This window comes from Aspergillus stella-maris, assembly GCF_047715825.1.
Source record: "Aspergillus stella-maris strain CBS 113639 unplaced genomic scaffold BDV14scaffold_16, whole genome shotgun sequence".
In the NCBI taxonomy this organism is placed as follows: Eukaryota; Fungi; Ascomycota; class Eurotiomycetes; order Eurotiales; family Aspergillaceae; genus Aspergillus; species Aspergillus stella-maris.
The window spans coordinates 321,251-337,875 of NW_027396810.1; the positions used below are offsets into that span (position 1 = coordinate 321,251).

A 16,625-nucleotide genomic window follows, 5' to 3' on the forward strand; every position below is an offset into this window, starting at 1 on the left:
TAAAGACTGAAGAAGGGGAGGGCGGCGCTTAAGGATGACGGAGCTGAGCCTCGGGATAGACAGTTCGAGGAGCAGGAGCAGGAGCTAATAGTGGTCGATCTTTGCATGAGGGGTCAGTCCAAGAGGTCCTGTTCGAGAAACAAGGACCGAAGTAGATGTTTGCAGAATGTATGTCGTCGGTTCTTTTATCATATTCATAGATGACCTAAATCCGACCATGGACTATCTATTTCCCTGAGGAGCTGGAAGTTTCCGTGGTGTTGAGAAAATTGATGGTACTCGGACAAATGAGCGGGCGCCGGTCAGGAATGGAAAAAAAAAATTCGGCAAAAAAGAAATTGGAGTGCATCATCCGTGAATCGAACACGGGCCTCATCGATGGCAACGATGAATTCTACCACTAGACCAATGATGCTAGTTGTTGAAAGAATCTGCATTCTTTTGTTACATAACCATAATTAAACTTACCGCTCCTCGACTGCTTGCGATGTTCGAGTTAGACACCTGCATACATATGTCAACGGTGTTGAGCGTCGGTGTATAGACGCAATTGTAGTGTCGGCTTGTTTGTAAAAGCTTTCATAATGGTCTTATGGAATTTTTGAGGACGTCTGGAATATCTGAAAGGCTCTAACAGGGTTGGCGCTTCAAAGCTCAGGTCAAGAGCAAAATATATATATTGTTGGGGGTACGTCCTTTGAGAAGTACTAGCAACTCAGGCCACGCGTTATCAGTACTGAATCTTAGCACCCTTTGATACTAAACGACTATTAGTTCCTGGTGCTACTCGAATCTATCATTTGGCACCATAGCACTGGATTTAAAATAGCCGATTACACTGCCTGTGCCAGACCTAACTTCATCATCCTCTCCTCACTGAACAAAAAGCATTCAGGAAGATCTGTCTCAGCCCACGACTTGCCGGCTATCAATTTGGCTACACCCGGCGCACAAGTGAATATCCTCGCCATACCTAAAGAAAGCACGTCAGCAGACACAACTAAGCAGTTAAGAGACCAAATATAACAGAAGGAGACATGCCATGCCCATTAAACCCGGCACAAACAAACTGCCCCTTCTTCCCCTCAACAGGCCCTAGAAACGGTACCTCGTCACTCGTAAGTCCCACTATCCCACTCCAAAAGTGAGAGAGCCCTTCTCCGTGTGCTGATTTATCAAAGTCCAACTCCGGGAAGAAACGCTTGAAGTAACTCAGCGCGTCGTCCTTAACCGCTTCATCTGGAGAGGTGTCATCGATTGTCCTCACACCCAGCCTTACGTCGCTGGGCAGCGTAGGGTTTGGAAGCGAGACTCCAAGAACAATTGTACCATCGCTTTGGCGCTGGATGATTGAGTAGAAGTGGCTTAGTGCGTAGCGGAGAGAGTATGTGCTCTTTAAGAGATTGGGGCCCGTCAGACCAGGGACTGGGATTAGGGCATGTGCTTGGCCGCGATGAGGCACGATATGAGGCGCAAGTTGGGGGAGAAGGTAGCCTGTGAAGGCATTTGTGCAGTAAATTACTTTGGGTGTCGTGATCAAGCCGCGGGGGGTATGGACGTCCCATAGCTGAGTCCCCTGGCTGTCGTTATCTGATTCTTCGGAAGAAGAAGGTGTAACCTGCGTGACGGGGCAGAAGGTATACAACCGCACGCCCTTTTCAATAACGGAATTGAGCAGCCACTGCGCTAGCTTTGCAGGATGACTTGAGCCAGCGGGCCACTCATACGCCTCGAGAACGCTGGCGATACCAGTCTTCCTTGCAGCTTCCTCGCCCTGGTAGAATTCGACGTGGGAGACATCGCCGCCCGCCGCGCGAAAAGCTTCAAAATTCCTCTTTTCGTGCTCAGCGAACTCGGCCGTCATGCAGCAGTCAAAGGTGGTGGTGTAATGGAAGTCGCATGGGACGTTATGCTCACGAACGAACTGGTCGACTTTCTCAAGCACGAGTCGCTCGTTTGCAAGGATCTTAAGTGCCTGCTCCTTACCATGATGTTTTGCGTAGGTTTCGAAGCCACGAAATGCATCTGTATCCTCTATTAGTAAATTGGTGAGTTAAATTGTGGAAGCCATTAGGCGCATACCAGGCCTAACATGCCCCGCATTCCGCGAACTCGCGCCACTTGCTGCCTCGCGCGCTTCAAGGATAATGATGTCCTCTCCTGGTATACCAGCTTGAATCAGTTCGTAGGTAAGCAAGCCACCAGCGATGCCGGAGCCGATGACAATATATGGTGATGTTGAATGGAGCGGGGTATCCTTGTTAGATTGGAGATGAGGGAATGCTCGGGCGGTTTGCTGCCAGAAACTGATACACGGGTTTTCGACTGGCGGACCACGTTTTGCGGATTCGGGGGTGTTCGCTGGGAATTTGGAAGTCATTCTGACTAGGGCGTGACTGGATGTGAACTGTGAAATGATCAGGAGGGTTTGTTGGGTAAAGGAAATGCAGCTAGTGGTTGTAGGTTCTCCCACTGCGCCTTTATGACTATCAAGATCCGGGTCTCAAATTCAATGCAACTTTGCTAGTAGAGAACTGCGACTGATTTTAGCCGCTAGGGATCATACCGTTCGAGATGTCTACTCTGATAAGAGAGACAAAGGTAGGCAGGTAGACCCGATGCCTCATGTGATCTGGATGGTTCGGGCCAATCATTGTTTGGCTGGATTGATAACAAGCTTGACTCCAAATTATCAGTATGGTACCCAAACTTGGTATGCCGAGCGCTAATACGCTGACGGCAATGACCCCAAACGAAGATAGCGGGCAGGGTAGTGCCGCTGCTCCAATTCAACCCCAGGAGTGCGGAGTTGTCCAATAGTCTACAAATCCATCATGCCTTTGACAGCTGGACACCAGTCATATACAGATTCGCAATGAGGAACAACACAGAAGACAACTTCCAATCACCGAAAAGGCGGCGGACCGGCTGTTGGACATGTAAAGGTGAGGGATATGCGGCTTAAGGCTTGTCTTCGGTGTTACTGACAGCTGCTCAGAGAGGAGAGTGAAATGCGATGGTAAGTTGCCTACGATGGTGACACGGTGGAGCTAAGCAGCTAATACTTAAACGCATCTAAGAGCGTCAACCAACATGTATTGCGTGTGCACGGCTGAAGCTGCCTTGCCAATACGGCATGAAGTTGCTCTGGCGCGAGGATACCCTCTCAAGGGGCGTAACATTGGGCCGATCAGGTTCGTGGAAGCCTGTTTGATTCTCGAAGCCAACTAATATGTACCTCAGGGACACGCGGTAGAAAGGGACGAAGAAACAATGAGCAACACAAACTGACTTGGCACTATCGGACCGAGTTTCCGCACAAGATGCGAACATGGGACTGGCTGTTCTTGAACACCACATACCGAGACTTTCGCTCTCATACCGACTTGAGACCCTCACTTCAAATCGCCGAGCATGAAAGACTGTATTGCAGTTGGGGAGAAAAGCATGCCGTGCCTAAAGATCCCGACGATGGATATTTGTCGCTACAGAGTACACGTGGAGATACAGTTCCCTGGACGACGAGACCGCCAATGCTCCCATCTGCCATAGACTGCACTCCACCACTGGGTCTCAAAAGTAACGAATTGTATCTTCTGAACTATTTCACCAATGGTCTTATTCCGCGATGCACAACCTGGCCGGCCGATAATCCCTTCGCTGACATTATTCTTCCCATTTGTTTCTCAGCACCAAGCAAACCACTTTTCAATATAGTTATGGCAGTAGCATGCCACGAGCTCTCCCTGCTGCATAGCAAGCATTTAGAGACCGATACTTGGGTATACAGAGCTAAAGCGCTAAGAGCGTTCCGGGGAGAGGTTGAGCGATTTGAGAGACTATTAGCTTCAAGATCACAAACTGGTTGGGAACAAACAGTTGCCACGTTACTGATGCTTACATTCTTTGAGGTATGTTCATACACAGATGAACTTTTTCCACACCCAATTCCCATTGCTGACCAGAATAGATCTCACAAGCAAGATGCTCGACATGGCTCTTCCACCAGCGTTGTGCAGGAAAAATACTGACCTTCCTACCGAGAATCAGGCATCTATCCGATAGTCAGCGTGGTCTCTGCCGGTTTTTTTGTACTTATTTTGCCGAGCACGAGGCCTTTGCGCGGACCGCTTCTGGAGACCTTATTGTTTGTGGGCCTAATGGACACGGCTCTTGGTTCTCTAACAACCTGAGACTGGACATGACTGTCGTGGACCCTCTACTGGGATGCTCGCACGAGCTGATATCTTTAATCATAGAGATATCTGATATTGCGGACGAAGCAAGGTCACTGCAAGCCGAGCTACGGAGCGACACACTACGGAGCAGGCAAAGTTGGATCTTGGCTCGGCGTAATCGGATTGAAAGACGCTTGCACAGTCTGCAGCAGGATATACCTTCATCCTCTAACGAGAGTATTCAAAACGTCGCGATGACAGAGGAGCTCAAGTCCATAGCCGAGACACGTCGGCTCTCAGCACTGACTTATCTGTACTCCAGGGTAGACGGGATCCCACCCGGAAACCCATCTATCGACAGGCTAACGCGTCAAATACTGGCTCTGATTCCCAATATATCCCTTCGCTCTCACGCGTTGCTTTGGCCGCTCTTTATCGTCGGAACTATGGGCCTTGGGGTGATCGATTATGAAACAGGGGATGCTGACAAGGCACTCGTGCTAGAGAGACTGGGCAGCCTGCAGCGTACTCGGAAATTGAGCAATGTGGGTTGGGCAAAGGATATTGTGGAAAGGGTATGGAAGATGAGAGATTTGAGGGGCCCGCACGTTGCGGGAGAATGGAATGATATTGCGGGCGCTGGTGGTTTTGGCGTTAGTTTGTGTTAGATAAAGAGCACTAACGCTGACAATACCTGAATTGAGAAATATTGCTATAGCTATTATTGCGCATTAAAACCAGCGACGAGGCTGAAAAACAACAGTACGTGATGGTATCGTCATAGCCCTTTGAGCCGCACGGGCCGAGCGGGCCTTCCCTCCCCGGGCCTGTCCCGAACATTCTCTAATTCAACCCTTAACACTATCTAATGCGTATATCTGAAGTCAGGTTGCTTCTTATCTGACAGATCCTGATACACCTCCACAAGAGCATTGACATCGCTCTGGTCGATACTAAGGGGCTTTCCGTACTTCTTATCCTTTTGACGATTCTCAAATGTGGCGACTAGAAAGTAGAAGCCCATTAGTAGGATAGCGGTGCAATAGCAAACAAGCATAGCGATTGTCCCACCGGTGTACGCGGGGGCTTGCTCGGCTCGGAAGGTTTGTGGTCCGATCAGGTTTCCAGCTCCGTAGCCTAGAAGCAATATGCCGTACGTGACCACCTTCTTCGTGTTACCGGCAGTGTTCGCCTGGGGCAGGGAGATGGCTGTCGCGTAGGGACCTTCAAATCCGTTAGCCACTTTCTATGTCAGAAAGATGATAAGATGCAACGTGCGTACCCCAGTAACAGTACATCATATACAGCCCAAACATCTGCCCCCCGGTTGACGAACGAGGTAAACCATATACAAGCGCCGTACCCAGTAGCGGGAACAAAGTGGCAATCATAACCACGACGGTACGATGACCCTGCCACTTCGCAGCAAAATAGGACGCCGCAAAGCCAGAAATCGAGGAGATAACCCCATTGGGCATGGAAAGCAAAGCAGATGTTTGGGCATCATACCCCAAGTTGTTGATGATCAAGGCTCCGAAATTGATAAGCCCTCCATTGGGTATGTTCGTCGCGATGTTGAAGAAGAACATAATCCAGATCTTAATATCGAGAACCGTTTCCTTGACCTGATCCCACTTCCACTGAGTGCTGCCGATCCCTGTGCGGTTTTCGGCTAGGCGCTGGACTGCGTGCCAACGCTCCTCAGTGATGAGAAAGCGGGCGTTTATGGGTGAGTCGGGAAGATATACGAATAGAAATAGCGAGTAGAGGACGTTCACTGATCCTGTCAATAGATAGAGGTACTGCCAGCGGGCAAGCGGCGCATCTTCCGGGATCCTCCCCACGACCCACGAGAAGAAACCATTCACGATCGATGAGAATACAGTCATTATAACTGGGATCTAAAGTCAGGCACTAGAGCTCAGTCATTTACCAGGAAGCTCTCAAAACTTACTGCCATTTCGAATCGGCTGCTCAGATCTTTTCCAGAAAACGGAGATAAGAAGTATAGATCCGGGGGTAATGACTGCCTCAAACACCCCCATGAGGAATCTCAAAACCATCAATCCAGCCCAATTATGGCAGGCGGCTATACATAGCGTCATGATAGACCAACAGACCGAACAGCAGCTAATGTATTTACCCGCTGGAAGTCGCTGAAGGAGGTAAGTAGAGGGCCAGATTCCAACCAGCATCTAGAAGGATGTCAAACTTCTGCAATAGGCAAGTCAAATAAGTAGAGAACGTACTCCAAGAGACAAGATACTGCCTAGCCAACTGTACTGTTGACCGTGAAGATTGTTGTCTTCTTCAAAACCATACAGAGCACCGGTTGCAAGTTGTACTTTGTCAACTGCTGCAAAAAGTCCCATAAAGAGGAGCTGCCGTTACATAGCTTGGTTAGTGTCCAGACTAGAGAGATGACTTCTATGCAGGCGGAAGATATACCAGGGGAATCATCCATCTGTCAATCTTGCGGACAAGCTTCTTCTCTTGATCAGGTGTCATCGGAGGGAAAGGCCCAACAGAGGCAAGGAACCGAGCAGCCTCATCTGCTTCTGGTGTCTGAGAATCTTTGACATCATTCTCACCAGGGTCAAGTTGCGGGCTTGCTGGCCGCTGAATGTTGTCTTCATTTACGACGGTGTTTGTCTTCTGCGTTGCCATGCTTAATAAAAAATGAATGGTAAAGAATAAAGATCTTACAACAGAATGACAAATATATTCAGCTACGTAGAGCTCCCTGATTGGGGGTGTGTCTTTTTATAAGGCTCATGGCCCTTAGTAGATAGATAAAGATTGGGCTACTACGAGACTCGATTTCAGGAGCCAAGGAAGCATACGTATACGTAGCTATCCGTAGATATGTGCCGTTACAAGGAAGCTTATCAAATTGGGCAATGTGTCTCTAAGGCAAAATTCTGCCATGGCCGAAGATAGACTAGGAATCGATACATATTGAAAGTACTCTGGAGTCCCGCGAATCATGTGCAAACGATAGGCGACTGATAGGGCTATCGAGTCGAGGCAAGTCGACACGACGGACCCACCGAGCATCAGAACGACGCGGGGAAGATAGGCATGCATCCCCCGCCTGCTTTCATGGTTTGGAGTAAAGAAGATAGTTCTCAGGCTCTAGGCTCACCATTACGGCCTGAACGGCTCGCGAAACCGCGCCTCATCTTTCAGCGCTTATCAGACCTGTCGTTCTCTCCAAAAAGGGCAGGGGTTAGGCAGATGTACCCGTCGTTGTTACTGCAGAGAAATGCATATAATAGACCCCTTGATAACTGCGATAAGCGCAATCTCCTGACAGTATCGTGAACCATCCTTAGCATATTCTAATAACAATGGGCTCAACTGTCACACCGATGCCGAAAGGCATAAGGTTCGCTATTGGTATGGTACAGTGCTTGGCATACTTACTCGAGCATCCAGACTAACGCATATCAGATCGCGGTGGCACATTTACCGATGTATGGGCCGCTGTAGAGGGCCAGCCAGATATCGTCCTCAAGCTCTTGTCCGTGGACCCAGAGAACTATGCCGACGCTCCCTCTGAAGGTATGCAGCGTGATTGAAATTTCTGCCTTGTATTTCGACTGACTAGGTGCCATCATAGGTATCCGACGTGTGCTCGAACATGTAACTCAAACATCGATCCCTCGCTCTGCTCCGCTACCCAAAGAGCACATTGAGTCTATTCGCATGGGAACGACGGTAGCTACTAATGGTAAGACAAAAGAGACCGTACCTAGCGCATCGAAACTTTTGGGTAACACCATTTAGCGCTTCTTGAACGAAAGGGCAAGAGACACGCATTCGTGGTCACCGAGGGTTTCCGCGATCTGCTCGATATTGGCCACCAGTCTCGCCCAAAACTCTTCGCTCTTGACCACCGAAAGCCGGAAACGCTGTATGACGAGGTGGTAGAAATCTCCGAGCGAGTAACCGTCGAGGACTTTGAAGATCGACCGGAAGATTTGGCGTTGCCGTCTGAGGGTGTGCCCGGTACACTGGTGGAAGGCACGACCGGCGACATCCTGCGCATCATCAAGGCCATCGACGCCGATGAAGTCAGAGAGCAACTCCTCGCTGTTCAAAGAAAAGGTACTGATGCTATTGCTATATGTTTCGCTCACTCTTATCTTTATCCTGCCCATGAAGAGACCGTGGCCAAGATCGCGATGGAGCTAGGATTCAGCCATGTTTCCGCATCTTCCACAGTCGGATCCAAGATGATCAAGATGGTTCCTCGGGGAAGTTCCGCCTCGGCAGACGCCTATCTGACGCCAAAGATTCAGCAGTATGTTAGCACATTTGCTAAGGGATTCGAAGGCGGCAATTTAGACGGTGTGAACTGCGAATTCATGCAGAGCGATGGCGGCCTAGTCAACTACAAGTATTTCACAGGCCTTAAAGCTATCCTTAGTGGTCCAGCAGGTATGGAGCTGCTTTCAGAACCATTTGATATCGCTGTGTATTGACCATCGATATCCTGGCAGGTGGGGTTGTGGGCTATGCACGAACTTCATACGATGGAAAGACTCCAGTTGTCGGGTTTGACATGGGAGGTACTTCCACAGACGTTTCCCGATATGGTGGAGACTTTGAGCATGTTCTTGAGACAACAACAGCTGGAGTTGCGATTCAAAGCCCTCAGTTGGATATCAACACTGTGGCTGCTGGGGGTGGTAGCATCTTATTCTGGGAGAATGGACTATTCAAGGTCGGGCCAGGGGTGAGTACTCGATAGATAAAGACAAGGTAGCCATATGGAAGGCTAACAAGATAACTTAGAGCGCTGGAGCACACCCCGGTCCTGCATCCTATCGCAAAGGCGGACCTCTGACTGTGACCGATGCCAACCTGATGCTTGGTCGTCTCCTTCCGGAATATTTCCCTGCCATTTTTGGCCCCAACGAAGACTTGCCGTTGGACGTGGAAGTAGTTCGCCAAAGATTTGCAGAATTGACAAAATCCATCAATGCCGACACTGGTCGCTCATTGACACCCATGCAAGTTGCTAGCGGCTTTATAGATGTCGCTAACGAAGCCATGGGTCGGCCCATCCGTGCGATTACTGAGGCCCGTGGGCACGATACCTCCGCGCATAACCTAGCAGTCTTCGGCGGTGCAGGCGGGCAGCATGCTTGCGAACTAGCAAGAAAGCTAGACATAAAGCGCGTTATTGTTCATAAGTTCTCTAGCATATTGTCAGCGTATGGTATGGCGCTCGCTGAGGTTGTGCAGGAGATGCAAGAGCCAAGCAGTGAGATTCTATCTGACCAGTCTACGTCTAGGATCCAGCAGCGGGTGCTGGCTCTCGAATTAGATGTCAAGAAAAAGCTCTTGGCCCAAGACATCAAGGAGACGGCTATTCGATACGATGTGTATTTGCACCTGAGGTATCAAGGTACAGAGACGCAGCTCATGATTCTGCAACCAGCGGACGGTAATTTCAGAGCTGCTTTCGAAAGGGAGCACTTACGCGAGCTTGCGTTTCTATTTCCTGCCACGAAGGATGTGCTAGTCGATGACATTAGGGTTCGAGGGGTTGGGGCTAGCGGCGCAACGACCCAGGACAGCGATTGTCTTGTCCAAGATCTGAAGGAAACGATGTTCGTTGAAGTCGATACTAAAATAGCTGCTGGCAAGGTTGGAGCATCTCCCTCTGTTTGTTTTGATTTACTAAATGGGAATCCAGGCCAATATGTACTTCAAAGGTGTTGGTTACCAAATGTCCCCTGTCTACCGGTTGGAGCAGCTTAAGATTGGGAACATCATCAAAGGTCCAGCGCTGATCATTGATAACACGCAAACAATCATAATCACACCCGACGCCAAAGCCTCCATCCTGACCTCTCATGTCATTATAGATCTAGATGGTGAGCATGAGGACCTTCTTGGTGGACAAGCAGAAATGGTGGCCGATCCGGTTCAGCTATCTGTCTATAGCCACCGCTTTATGGGAATCGCGGAGCAAATGGGCCGCACGTTGCAACGCACCAGTCTATCCCTAAATATTAAAGAGCGACTGGATTTCTCCTGTGCTATTTTCGGTCCTGACGCCGAGCTTGTCGCTAATGCGCCACATGTGCCCGTTCACCTTGGCAGTATGAGCTACGCTGTGAAGTATCAAGCAGAACTCCACAAAGGTAATCTACGACCCGGTGATGTACTTGTATCGAACCATCCTGAGTCCGGTGGTACGCACCTACCGGATATAACCGTGATTACTCCAGTCTTCGAGCCAGACGGCAAGACTATCTGCTTCTATACTGCTTCACGGGGACATCATATGGATATTGGTGGGTTGAATGGTACATCGATGCCGCCTGATTCGACTTGCTTGGACCATGAAGGGGCCGCTATTCAATCGTTCTTCCTGGTGAGAGACGAGAAGTTTGATGAAGACGGAATTTGCAAAATTCTACTGGAGCCCGGAACGCGAGAAGGTTGCACTGGTTCTATGAGACTTGGAGATAACATCTCTGATCTCAAGGCCCAGATAGCAGCAAACAATAAGGGTTCTTCTTTGATTCAGAATTTAATGGCGGAGAACAGCAAGCAAAAAGTGCACTTCTACATGAAGAAGATTCAGGGGAACGCAGAGATTGCGGTTCGAAATTACTTGAAGGCAGTACGAGCACAGCGCGGCGACATGCCACTCACTGCCGAAGATTACATGGATAACGGGTCAATCATGCGTGTTTCAATTATCATTGACGAAGATGGTACCGGTGTATATGACTTCGCGGGAACCTCCTGCGAAATGCTATCGAATATGAACGCCCCTCCTGCAATCACCTACTCCGCACTCATCTACTGCATGCGTGTGCTCATTGGCAGTGACATCCCGCTCAATCAAGGCTGCCTGACTCCGACAAAGGTACTTATTCCCAAAAATACGTTTCTCAATCCATCCGCTAGCCGAGCTGTTTGCTGTGGTAATACCCTCACCTCGCAACGAGTGACCGATCTCCTGCTTAAAGCCTTTCATGCTGCCGCGGCGTCACAGGGATGCATGAATTGCATGGGATTCTTCGGTCGCGGAGCACCTGGACCGGATGGAAACCCCCCGAAGGGCTTCGCATACAACTACGGCGAGACGATTGCCGGAGGAGCAGGTGCTGGTCCAACCTTCCATGGAGCCAGCGGCCTACACACCCATATGACCAATACCCGGACCACCGACGCCGAAATAATGGAGAGGCGCTATCCAATCCTCGTCCGTGAGTTCTCGATTCGTAAGGGAAGTGGTGGAAGAGGCAAGTATAATGGCGGTGACGGTGTTGTGAGGGACTTCGAATGCCGTGCGCCGCTCACTTTCAGCATGATTTCTGAACGTCGCGTAAATCGGCCGTATGGCATGGCGGGCGGAGAACCTGGACAGCGCGGCGCAAACTACTGGGTCCAGCGTCAGAAAGATGGATCTCAAAACTGGCTGAACATCGGGCCCAGGGGTCAAATTGATATGCAATTGGGCGATCGGTTTGTTGTCCATACCCCTGGCGGAGGGGCTTGGGGAAGACTAGACGACGAAGAAGCAGTTAAAGGGAGTGAAAAAGGCGCTAAATTTCTCCCAAGGGCTAATGGAAGTGTCAATACATTCTTCGTAGCGCAGTTAGAAGCGTAGGGCTTCTTTCAGAATGTCATGATGCTGTATCATTTGGATTCTCAACCTTCTCTCCAGTTTATTCTTCAGGTTTTCGTATAATTTTGTTTAGATACTCGCTTGCTTTATCAGTGCTTAATGGGGTCATAGATGCTTGACCAGAAAGGGCAGACCATACCATGGCTAGGACGGGAAATCTATTATCTAGGTACATTATTTAAAGTGTCTAAAATGTCGTGACTACACTGCTAGGCGCAGTATTATCCGTACGTCTCACCGTCGCATGTCTCGTACTATCTTCGAGGCAATCGAGTACCTGACCCCTCTTTGGAGTAAACATGCCAAGTTGACGGTCACAGGACTTGGCACACTTGTGTGAGATAGTCTATCTTTGTTCGGCGCGCCCGAAAGATCTGCAGCTATGGTGGTGCGACAGGTGGTCGCTATGCTGGAGGTCCTTATCTCTGGCCAATCTAGACCGAACCTGTTGGGTATGGACATACTCTAGAGTTAATACGAGCCTCAATCATTAGAGAACACGCAATGTACCTTACACGATCTGGGATGCACGTAACCACAGTCATCCCTTGAGGATGGTTATCTTGAATCTTCTCCGACTCTAACGTGGATCTTGACTGTATCCTGATAGGCCCTCAGCGACAAGCAATGTCACTCCACGGCATCTCCAACTTCGTGCGCTATACTAGAGTACCTGACTGCACTGATAAGCTATCACATACTCATGTTTCACGGGGCCCGTTGTACATAATTCCGACATTCTTCCCCTCGCCAGTCTTGTGACCCAGCCCCGCGCTTTCTCGCTCTCGTGCACAGATCCTAGAAAACCCCAAGGTTCCAGTACGAACATAATCATCACCCTTAAAGGTGCTCCCTGTCAATATTCAGGCTCACACAGAAACCAGGAAGCAACATGGGGAGATCGAAATCATCAGTCCAAACCAGCACGAAAGGGGTACCAGAGGCACTGATGCCTGCTGGGTCGGCTGAGGAGAGAAGCCTGGTGAGGAGATTGGACATGTTCCTATTGACATTTGGATGTATTTCGCAAAGTAGGTAACTCTATACTCTGAGCCACGGGGACAAGGCTAACTTTTCTCTCAGTCATAAAGTATGTACGGCTTTTAAGAACCGTCGTGGAAAATCCATTGATAAAGCTTCAGGTCCCTAGATCAACAAAACATCAGCAATGCCTATGTCTCCGGTATGAAAGAAGACTTGGCGCTTTATGGAAACGAGTTGAATTTGTTCACCACTTACTTCAATATTCCTTACTGCATCATGATCATCCCGTCCCAGATCATTATCACTTATGTCCGACCGAGCTGGTGGCTACCCGCGCTCGAAGTTCTTTGGGGCATGATTACAGGACTGTTTGCACTTATTAAGAGTGCGAAGCAGGCGTATGTTCTGAGGGTATTTCTGGGTTTGTGCGAGAGTTCGGCTTATCCTGGGATGATCACGTTGTTCAGTAAGTGAATGCCCCTGCCAATTTATATCAATCAGTGTTGACGCATGTCTGGAACAGTGTCATGGTATACCCCTCTCGAAATGGCGAAGCGAATCGGCTTCTATCATTCCTGCCAGGCCGTCGGACAAATAATATCTGGCGCCATGCAAGCGGCTATTGTTAGCACCATGGAAAGCAGGAACGGGCTTGCTGGGTGGAGGTACGATTGCGTTTCTCTAGATCCTGCGTCTGGAAACCTACTAATATCTATTGCTGCCAGATGGCTCTTTGTAATCAACGCTATCATAACGGTGATCTGGGGTCTGGCCGGGTTCTTCATGCTCCCGGACACGCCCCAGAAGCCGAACCCTTGGTCCTTCTGGTTGAAGAGAAATCACACCGAGTATGCTCTGCATCGACTGGATAGGGAGAACAGGGTTAGTATGAAGCCCGTTACTTGGGCTGCTGCTAAGTATGTTCTTCTGCCAAACCCGCTCAGCGAGAGCTGCCTATTGACTGTTACTAGACGCACTTTTTCGACCTGGTTGGTGTATGTAATCGGAGTCATGTACATTGCCATGGTTATTGGGACCTCGGGATATAACTACTTTAACCTGTTTCTCAAGTCAATTGCAAATAGTGATGGATCGCCCAGATGGTCCACTGAGCAGGTTAACCTAATTCCTCTTGGTGGTAACATTATTACTGTTGCTTTCGGTACGTGGCTTCCATACTACCTATCCTCGTCAATCGGGTCCTAATATATATAAGTTTGGATTTGGGCGTTCCTATCTGATATCCTGCGGACGAGATGGGTCTTGATCGTGGTCCAAGGTACGTATCGTCGCACCCTAAGACATAAGCCACTCTCTCACATGAAGCAGCGGCTATCGGCATAATCGCAGCAGTTATCCTCACAATATGGACAACAAACCCCAAAGGAACGCCCCTGCCCTCTGCATACGCAGGGTATTTCCTGTCCACGATTTCCCTCGGCACTGCACCTCTCATCTGGGCGTGGCTTTCTGATCTGTATGACCTAGCACGATCCATGGCCTACATGCCACTGGAGAACATCTTCTAACTCATTTGCCCTGCAGTGCGCCACAGGAAGCCGAAGAGCGAACCCTTACCGTTGGTGCCGCGATCGCTGGTTATTATGCTATATCAGCATGGAGTCAGGTTCTTGTTTGGCCTGCTAGTCAGGCGCCGTATTGTGGGTTTACCATTCCAGTGTCTTACAAAGTCTATAGTTATCGCTAATGCTTATGATGTTTCGCAGATAAATACGGATGGCAATCCTGCATTGCGCTCTGTTCGCTTGTTTGCATCCTTGCTACTACTTTGCGCGTTATGCAGGTTAGGTATCTCAGGTAAGGGTCATAGAAGTCTTTTCTATACCGTTATAGGCTGCTGACCATTTAATGTCAGGCCTAGGATGGATGCTCGTGCCGCGGATGTGATCGAAGAAGGACCGTCGTCTTTAACCACCGCCAAAAGACCCGACGTCACGATCCGTAATGATAGCATCTAGACTACGCAAGAATGGAGAGTAAAAACCTTGGTATTTTAGATATCGCTGTTCTTTGGGACGTTTTCTGCATTAGTGCAAAGTGGACGATCGTCCTAGCAATCTTGTCTATATCTTTTCATGTGCTCCGTTACGAGAGAAACGTACATTCTCAACTTTACAGTAAGAATAAAGCTGTTGAATTCAAATCGTTCATTGAATACTTAATAAATAATCAATGGGTTCTTATCCAACAATAGAATTATACACATCGACCACATTTAGTTTAGATATAATCCCATGATGTCGTCGCCAGCGTTGACATTGAAGGACGTAGCTGAATCCGGCAATGCGGAGCGGCATCGTACTACGCCTAGGCAGCACAAGAGCCTGCAGGCTTGGGGCGAGGGGTAACATTCACCGGAACCGGCATCTTGGGCGTAGGGAAATCTTTGGAGGTACCCGAGCCAGAGTCAGAGGCAGAGCTCGAGTCCGACTTGGTGCAACTTCCCTGATAAGCATCAACGCCCTTCTGAATAGCCGCCGAGATCTTATCACTGAGGTCCTTGGCAATTCCACCTAGGCCCTCGGGGACCTTAGCGACAATAGCCCCAGCCAAGGCTGTAGCACCATCATGCAACTTCTCCAGCTGCTGAAGGCTCTTGCATCCCTTGCCCAATTTAATGACTTCGGCTTTGACGTCAACGAGGGATTGGACTGCTTCGTCGGTATTATCGGCTAGCTTTTGGGTTGGGCTGACGAGGGCGAGGGCGTCGAGGTTTTCGAGGACGTCTTGGGAATTGACGGTGTCGGTTCCTGAGGTAATTGTGGTTGAGAGCTTGTTAGACTGGCTGATAATGCTCGAGGTGTCAAGGGGTTTCGCAGTGATCGCGTCGTTTAGCGAGGTGACTTGGGTGTCGATGTCGCTGAGGACGCCCTTGATTGTGTCGAGGTCACGCGCCGTGTGTGCGTGAGTTGCGCCGTGGGTTGTGGCGCTCACAGAGGTTGCCAGGGCCAGAGAAAAGCCGGTGAGAGTGCTTGCGAGCTTCATACTGGTAATTTGGTAGAGTCTAGGGTTTGGGTATTCGTGCAAGTAAGAAATTGGTGTTGAATTTCGTGTTGACGGGGTCGTTGGTCGAGCGGTTGAGGGGCACCCTTAAGTAGTTTTGAGTCCCCGTGCACATGCACATTGCGTATGTAGCATGATAGTTTTATTGCTCGGATGAGAAGATGGTCTCTAGGTCTGATACATTGGATCATGTGGTTCGAACCATGGTGAGCTGGAGATGCTTTGGTGCCCGGTTTCAGCAGGCTAATTTGTGGGTTGCGGTACGCGTGAACTACTGCTTTAGTTCCTGGGCTGTTTCGGGCCGGCTGAGTTGTTTGATCTGCGGATCTTGAAACGTGGGGATCATCACGGACCTGGTTATCAAGCCACCCAGGGCTCGGAGCAACTGACAAGTCAAGCGATGACGAAGAAGCATATGGTAGGTTTCATACAAGGACTTTTGCATGGTCTCAAGTCTGGAACAATTAACCTAGTTCCAGGCAACTCTATGCCGAAAATGTGGCCATACCAAGGAGCGGATCTCATTCCTAAGTTCTGGGCCCATTGGCCAATTTTCGATCCGCCCTTCACGGACACTACCGAGGCCATCTTCAACTTCAAGTACACGATAGGACTGGAGGTAGTAGAGTTAGAAGGCTTCCTTACTCCAGACTGGAAGAGCCGTTGGGTTTCACATTGCCCGAGGCTCGATGGTTGCCCTGTCTTCATGCATCAGAATATTTGCCAACCAAATTTTGCCATGGAGTCCGCAAATTCGCTCTTCCACTGCACCGGCCTTAATT

The 16,625-nt window shown here is 49.4% G+C and overlaps 5 protein-coding genes and 1 non-coding gene across 6 annotated transcripts; 2 read left to right on the plus strand and 4 right to left on the minus strand.

Moving 5' to 3' along the window:
- Nucleotides 1-344: 344 nt before the first annotated feature.
- Nucleotides 345-415, minus strand: BDV14DRAFT_t56. The gene has a single exon. It is a non-coding gene; the product is annotated as a tRNA-Gly (tRNA).
- Nucleotides 416-833: 418 nt separating this feature from the next.
- On the minus strand, nucleotides 834-2,380 carry BDV14DRAFT_188643 (NAD(P)/FAD-dependent oxidoreductase; the record flags this gene model as incomplete). The annotated part of the gene is made up of 3 exons (XM_073771092.1): nucleotides 834-973; nucleotides 1,042-2,025; nucleotides 2,083-2,380. The coding sequence occupies 3 exons, from the start codon at nucleotides 2,378-2,380 to the stop codon at nucleotides 834-836; spliced, it is 1,422 nt and encodes a 473-aa protein (XP_073629963.1).
- A 2,663-nt stretch (nucleotides 2,381-5,043) lies between these two features.
- On the minus strand, nucleotides 5,044-6,845 carry BDV14DRAFT_198465 (allantoate permease; the record flags this gene model as incomplete). The annotated part of the gene is made up of 6 exons (XM_073772964.1): nucleotides 5,044-5,402; nucleotides 5,461-6,072; nucleotides 6,133-6,267; nucleotides 6,322-6,373; nucleotides 6,428-6,559; nucleotides 6,627-6,845. 6 exons carry the CDS (start codon nucleotides 6,843-6,845, stop codon nucleotides 5,044-5,046), a joined length of 1,509 nt encoding a protein of 502 aa, XP_073629964.1.
- A 683-nt stretch (nucleotides 6,846-7,528) lies between these two features.
- On the plus strand, nucleotides 7,529-11,817 carry BDV14DRAFT_188645 (Hydantoinase B/oxoprolinase-domain-containing protein; the record flags this gene model as incomplete). Its single annotated transcript, XM_073771093.1, has 7 exons — nucleotides 7,529-7,577; nucleotides 7,632-7,742; nucleotides 7,801-7,911; nucleotides 7,968-8,621; nucleotides 8,684-8,919; nucleotides 8,979-9,836; nucleotides 9,886-11,817. The coding sequence occupies 7 exons, from the start codon at nucleotides 7,529-7,531 to the stop codon at nucleotides 11,815-11,817; spliced, it is 3,951 nt and encodes a 1,316-aa protein (XP_073629965.1).
- Nucleotides 11,818-12,727: 910 nt separating this feature from the next.
- BDV14DRAFT_198467 (major facilitator superfamily domain-containing protein) lies at nucleotides 12,728-14,798 on the plus strand (the record flags this gene model as incomplete). The annotated part of the gene is made up of 11 exons (XM_073772965.1): nucleotides 12,728-12,866; nucleotides 12,919-12,925; nucleotides 12,978-13,285; nucleotides 13,343-13,484; nucleotides 13,545-13,736; nucleotides 13,791-13,981; nucleotides 14,036-14,098; nucleotides 14,149-14,296; nucleotides 14,365-14,480; nucleotides 14,547-14,637; nucleotides 14,696-14,798. The coding sequence occupies 11 exons, from the start codon at nucleotides 12,728-12,730 to the stop codon at nucleotides 14,796-14,798; spliced, it is 1,500 nt and encodes a 499-aa protein (XP_073629966.1).
- A 349-nt stretch (nucleotides 14,799-15,147) lies between these two features.
- BDV14DRAFT_198468 (cell wall mannoprotein 1 family protein) lies at nucleotides 15,148-15,825 on the minus strand (the record flags this gene model as incomplete). Its single annotated transcript, XM_073772966.1, has 1 exon — nucleotides 15,148-15,825. One exon carries the CDS (start codon nucleotides 15,823-15,825, stop codon nucleotides 15,148-15,150), a length of 678 nt encoding a protein of 225 aa, XP_073629967.1.
- Between the last annotated feature and the right edge of the window lie 800 nt (nucleotides 15,826-16,625).